This window comes from Diadema antillarum, unplaced genomic scaffold (assembly GCF_040938485.1).
Source record: "Diadema antillarum isolate AM-2024a unplaced genomic scaffold, OU_Dant_1.0 seq00000562_RagTag, whole genome shotgun sequence".
Lineage (NCBI taxonomy): Eukaryota > Metazoa > Echinodermata > Echinoidea > Diadematoida > Diadematidae > Diadema > Diadema antillarum.
In genome coordinates this window covers 610,328-617,475 of record NW_027271501.1, presented here as the reverse complement: position 1 = coordinate 617,475, position 7,148 = coordinate 610,328, and the positions used below count along the sequence as shown (strand labels likewise).

General features: G+C 37.1%; 1 protein-coding gene across 1 annotated transcript; it reads right to left on the bottom strand.

Annotated features, from left to right (window-relative positions):
• Positions 1-2,405: 2,405 nt before the first annotated feature.
• On the bottom strand, positions 2,406-7,148 carry LOC139735032 (tryparedoxin-like). Its single transcript, XM_071645807.1, has 2 exons — positions 6,751-7,148; positions 2,406-3,277 (listed from the first exon to the last, which is right to left on the bottom strand). Exons 1-2 carry the CDS (start codon positions 7,057-7,059, stop codon positions 3,134-3,136), a joined length of 453 nt encoding a protein of 150 aa, XP_071501908.1. The 5' UTR covers positions 7,060-7,148; the 3' UTR covers positions 2,406-3,133.

Here is a 7,148-nt window from a genome sequence, read left to right as displayed (position 1 = left end):
TCGGGAAATATTTTAGTGAATAGTGGTTGACGTACTAGTATTTTCTGACCGAGGGTGTGTTTACCCCTGTGGTTATGTGTAACGCTTACAGGTCGAATTTTCGTGCTGGTGTTATCAAGGTGTTCGAACTTTTGTGCTGGTGTTATCAAGGTGTAAGTGCAACTTTTTGATATGAATAGTTGAATATGGAATACAGTTCGACCTCGATTATCCGACCATGTTGGGACCGGCGCTCATCCGGATAAGCGAATTGGCCGGATATGGGAGACACAATGTTAATGTACATAGCTGCCGTCCAAGTGCACTGGACAGGTAGCGTACCCCGCAACAGTGGTGTAATCTATGCTAGCCTGCGAAAATTTGTAGTCCCTTCTTCACAAAAATAAAGTATATCTTTATGTGAACATTATACATGTTTTACCTCATTAGATATTGAGAAACCTATCATGCACATCTTATGAAATTAGTGAAATAGATCCATGAAAAAATGTTAAAGTCACTGTTTTTTTTTTTTTTTTCAATTTTTGGATGAAAAAAAGTCCTTCACTGCGTGAATGCGTCCGGATGATAGAGATTTCCGGATAAAAGCAGGCCGGATAATCGAGGTCGAACTGTACATCAACTGAGCTGAAATTCGGTGGTCATATCAGCAGTATTTTGAAGTTTTAACTACGGGTTTATGATGCACCTGTTTCAATAAAGTTTAGGTGCTTTGTGAATATGTTCATGCTATATGATCTGCACTCTTTATATGCCTGTGATAATTATGTGTAAAAGACAATGATTGATTTCAGCTTGGTGCTAGTGCATGGAAGATTCTTCTTCGTAATTTCATCATCAGTAAAACAAGAGCAACAATAATTGATTGACTTGACTGTTATAGTCATCTGACGGTGGATTTTCTCTTCATACTTGTTTACAGTTACTTTCTGAATCAAATATATATCAAGAAAACAAATTACACAAATGATATTTTACAAAGCACATCATTCAAAGATTTAATAAAGTAAGTAAAAACCAACAACAAAGATACACATGTAACACATCAAATATTGCCTGTAAACAGTCGCAGTGACTTCCCAGTGATTGTACAGCTGCATTTTATACAAAGCTTCGAATACCTGAGTAACTAAAGATTGAAAGCTTTCCGCATACGTGTATATAGATCTAGGATTATTTGGTCAAAATCGTTTCAGAATTTTTAGAAATTCCGTTCACATACGACGCACAGCTTATAGTTAATAGTGTTCTCTCATTTTGCCGAAATTGCAGTTGGACACTATGATACCACTATTTTACCAGGTATTACAGCAGATTTAGAGTGGTGTAAAATCATGTATAATGCACTTAACTTTTCTCTCCTTTTCCGATAGGAATGAAGCTTTCTTGGGTGATGAGAAATATCTTGTTACAGCGCATATCTTCAACATGTTAAAACTAAAGTCTCCATCAAAATCTCGGAGCACGTCTTATCAACAAAACACTGTAAAAACATCGGTGTTAGATTTAACACCACGGGTGTTAAATCTAACACCGGTCAAACTTCAATAAAGGACCACACCCACAGGTGTTGAAAATGCACTGTGATGGTGTTGAAAAGTGTTCACCTGACACTTCGTGGTGTTAATTTGACACTGTACCTGGTGTTATTTTGACACTGTTCTGGTGTTAATTAAAAAATGACACCACATGGTGTTGATTTGATATTTGTTGGTGTTAATATCAATGGTTTAACACCCGTCCAGCTTCAATAAGAGACCACACCAGCTGGTGTTACTGTGGTGTAAATTTATTTTCACATTTTTTCAAAAATCTAGTATTTTAATGTAAAATTCTTGATCGTCTTGTTTAAATTAAATATCAACAAGAAGTGCAGTTACTAAGAAACTCTTCTAAAAACAGTATAAAATTTGGAAATGACACCAGGAGGTGTTAATTTAACACCATAAATGAGCACCGAAAATTTAACACCAGCTCGGTGTTCACTATTTAACACCGGACCTTTTGCAGTGAAGGCACCATCAACTAACCATCATTAACATCTTATCCTTTAACTATAAAACACTGATTCTTCCTCTGTTATGCCAGACAGATACTGAAGTTTACACATCCTGTGATATTGTAAGGTGATTTTGTTTTCATTCTGTAAAGCGTTGATGTACATTGCCATACAAGTTGGGGCTAAAAGCTTACATACATCTGGAAAGAAAGCGATTTTCCTCAATTTGTCATAACTTTTCTCACCCCTGTTATCATATTTTCACGATAGACAAGATATTTCTCTGCTTAATCGTCATAGCCCATAACGTGTCAAAAACACTCAGAGGCATACATTGTTTATAATAGCAAATATTCGCAGATAATCAAGGGGTTAATGTTTACAAATATCGACCCTAAAACTTCTATTTTCTTTGACTGTCCGTAGTCGCGATGGGCAGCTGTACATCAGCCTCTTACAGGCCTCTACCATACCTACAAATAGATCCATTTTGACAAGCGCTTCTGAGTGCTTGAGTAGATTATGTACTGTGTATACATTTAAGCGATGATACAACTTGCCTGTCCCATGAAAATGTAAGCTGATAGATATTGACAGAAGTTGTGAAAATTGTTTTCCTTCCAGACGTATGTAGATTTTGGGCCCAACTCTAGATTCTACATCGAATGTATATACGATCTATAGAACTGTGTGTCAAATATATTGCCTATATATAGCCATATCAATTCATGATTCACACGCGTTTTAACGCGTTCCCATAAACCAGTTAAACCAAAAGCCAAAGTTGATGCATGCATTGCTTCACAGAAATGGACAACGCTATCCTGACGGGTTTTCCATGAGCAGTCTCAAGGTTCTCTCAATCTACAGCATAAAAGTATAGGACTTGAATAAATCTTAAATCTCAGCTTCACCCATGACCAATATAACTGAGGAAGAAATGAAGACATCTGGAATGTTCGTCCCGAACTGAACAAAAACACCTGAAATTCGGTCATTTTCCCTTGGTTGTGTAAGTCTCTCTCTTCTTGTGCGAAATCCTTCTTCAACATCATGGCGTATTGACATGTTATAAAGAATGTCATCAGCGTGTTCCTTTGACATCAGGCCATTCCGCAAGAGGTCACTTCGGAATTAGTTGCCCCAGGGGAAGTCTTCACCTTCCGGGTCAGCCATGACGGCTTGCCTGCCCTGTTTGTTCACAACCTTTCCGTCAGTGCTGTTGAGAATGACAAGCGTTGGAATACCTGAGACGCCAAACTTTGTGCCCAGCTCCGCCTGCCAATGCAATGAGTACACAGAGATAATAAATTAATGCGATGAGTTTCAAATAACTTAAAAATCAACTCAAAACTTACTCGACACACTCAGGTACAGGGAATACACACAACACTACACTAATATATATATGTATATATGTATATATATATATATATATATATATATACAAATACATGTATATCTAGGTATAGTCGTGACGAAGGAAGAGGATGATATACATACATATATTATATTCATAATATCTCGTGGTTGTGTGTGAATACTGTACACAGTTTAAGATATAATATACATGTATCACTATTACAATTATCATTGATACTTTTTCAACAACTGTAATTTTATTCCATTTAATGATTCTTGCGTCGAGTTGTTTTTATTGCAACTGATTGACGAATCGCTCTTCATCATCGACGTAGATAAATACCAATAATTAAGTGTTTTGAGTAATAGCCATAATAAAAAAATCATGGCATATGTACTACACTCGGGTGTTATTCGAACCCATGATCTCTTAATTACTAGACAAGCGTCATGTACATGTATGCCCATGATTTTTATGACTATAACTCAAAACACTGAATAGTTGGTGTTTTTAAGGGCAATTTGCGAATCAGTTGCAAATGTCATTTCGTGATGAATTAGAAAAGAAGACTGACGTCAGTGGTAATACGAAAATCACTTCCTCTAATTTGCATAGTGTGATTCTGAATAATATCCATGGTTTGTGAAAACACTCCAAATATCAGAATTAAACAAAACTGTGAATTGGTTTTTTTTTTTTATGGGGGGGGGGTCGGATTTCAATGCTGCTTTCACTTTTCTGGTGGTTTTATTTCGTTCTAATTTCTACTTCTTATTTTTCTTTCAAATCAACTTATATAACGTGTTCCTGGAGTGAAGCTTTACTGTGGAGGAGCTTTACCAATTGCATGCAATTGTACTTGATAGTCTAAAAATTAAAGGTCGAAACATTTAACCCTTTCTGTGCCAGAAACGTTAGACAGTGTGTACAATGCTATGGGGTGTCCTGTGCCAATCAGTAGTCAAAGCATATAGGGCTAAGCATCAGTGAACCAATTCGCACACTGATACTCTCTCTCTCTCTCTCTCTCTCCCTTCTTATGTCAATGGTATTTTATTGAGATATTCATGTCTGGTAGTCATTAGACTGCATTGCACAAAGAATAACATCATAACAAGACCACAATGGTTATAAAAACAGGTATTGATATCAAAGAAAGAGTAAAGTACATACACATAAAAATAAAACGAGGTCTTTTCGCAGAGGATATATTGACTGGGCAAGCAGTAACAAAGCTACTGACAGGTGATAAGGGTCGATATTCACTCACAGCACTTTTCACCCTCTGCACTGCTTTTATCTAGTACGTACATATACGTATATATGCACGTATATACATATAATATATATATATATAATACTCATTACACACACACACACACACACACACATATATATATATATATATATATATATATATATATATATATATGTATATATACCGGGTGTCCCAAAAAAAGCGGAACGGTGGATTTTCAGTACCTTGCGTTCTAAAAGTGATATATTTTTTGACATCATTAGAAAGAGCATCTTCCGCAGAAGACCATGATATCAAAATCATTAAATTTGGTTCACTACTTTTTATTCTACGCCAATTTCTGTAAATGCAGTCATTTTCAATTTTTTGCGACTTATGAGATAATAACTTGGGTGCGACACGCGTTCCATACGGTGAATTGTGTAAGCTCGTTGATCCATGTCAACAAAAGATAACGCTTTCATATTGGGCGCGCGCACAAACACACACACAGACACACACACACACACACACACACACACACACACACACTCTTTTTTCCTGGCCCGTGCCCACTGTGAAAGCTGTATCTTTTGTTGACATGGATCACCGAGCTTACACAATAGTCACCGTATGGATCGCGTGTCGCACTCAAATTATTATCTCATAAGTCGCAAAAATCCGGCGAAATTTGACAATGACTGCATTTTCAGATTTTAGCGTAGAATAAAAAGTACCGAACCAAATTTAATGATTTTGGTATCATAGTCTTCTGCGAAAGATGCTCTTTCTAATGATGTCAAAAGATATATAACTTTTAGACTGCAAGGTACTTAAAATCCACCGTTCCGCTTTTTTTGGGACACCCGGTATATATGTATATCCTTTGTTTTGGTTACACTGAGACTACGCGCGCTGGTGGGATATTGACATATCACTGTGAAAATCCATTGGCACCTTCATTGTATCATGTTAACTTCATTGCCTTTATGACGTTTCTATTATTGCTATTATTGTCTCATGATCTTTTTGTGCAGCGCGCGCAATCCTAGTGTGACGTCTTATCTATTATGACGTGTAGTATGACACTCATAAGCGCACAACATGCGTTTGTTGTTATTATCTATTATTTTTTTGTTTTGGTTACACTTATTGCGCGCGCTAGCAGGGTAGTAACACCTCACTCTCTTAATAATCATTGTGAATATTCGCACTGTCATCCCTGAAGAAGAGGAAGGTTCCTCGAAAATTCGGATTATTCATTAAATCAAGATTGGCTATTAATGCATTCCCTGCATTCCTCTGTTGTGACTTTATTATTGCTATATGATAATTTATGTATATATGTATATATACACATTTTCTCTTTAAATTTAATTCGAAGTGTTCCTTATCGTACAGTGTACCTTCAACTTGACATTGTTGTTTTTTTTTTTACTTTCGTACTCTAATGTGGATCAATGCATTGGAACAATTCATATAATTTATGGAATATCGTCAAGTTTTGCTATATATTGTATTAAAAACGGAATGCAGAAATAAACTGAAATGAACTCTCACCTTTCCACCACCTCTCACCAGGTCCCACCTCTCTGCTCTCACACACACACCCTCTCGCTCTCTTCATTTTCCCTCACTCTATTTGACACAGGCCCAAGCATACACACCACCACCACACTCACACAAAAACAGGTACATTGTTATCAACCTTCTTCTTTCAATCATTCGTGTTCTTCTTAGAAGGTGTGGTATTCTGTTAAGGTCCAACCGTCAGGGGAAAGATTAAAGGTATTATTTACCATTTGCAGATGAAAAAAAACCCAGCTTTAGTGCGTCAAAATATAGTTTTATAATGTGAGTTAGGGATAGAAACAACTAATATTAATTGTTAATCAGTATAATTAATGTTAAATATTGTTAAATATAAGAAATGTAAACAAACCGTTTCTAGAATAAACCATCTACAGTTATGGTTTATTGAGAAAAATAGTGATATCTCCTTACATTTTAGGCTTTATTGTGAATTCTTCAGATGGTAGGATGTTTTGTGATACAACTGACCTACACATGTGTATAAATTGTGATAACTCGAACATTTTCTATATCACTGTTCCCAATGGTAAACAGTTAGTACTTATAACTCCAGCTTACCTTCTTGGCCCTGTCTGCAAACGGTACCATCAGCCAGGGCATATCAGCGAAGTACATCTTACACTGGTCCTCGGTCTGGTCCGAACTGATGAAGACGATCTCAAACTGATCTTTCTTCTCGGGTTTCGCTTTGAATTTCTTGTAAAATTCTGCGAGGTTTGGAGTGAAAGCTCGGCAAGGCGGGCACCAATGGGCCGAGAAGTAGAGGCCCACGTACCTGCCTTCTCCGACCAGAGTCTGGGTGTCCACGGAGGACCCATCTTGACCCTGCAGCGTCGATCCGAGGAGTGCGACCATGCTGTCCGACATATTGAGGTCGTGATTGAGTCGCTTCAAAGGGTAGACAAGAGAGATGTGGAGGGGAAATCAAACAGGAGGTTCTGTGCAAAACGAGTAGG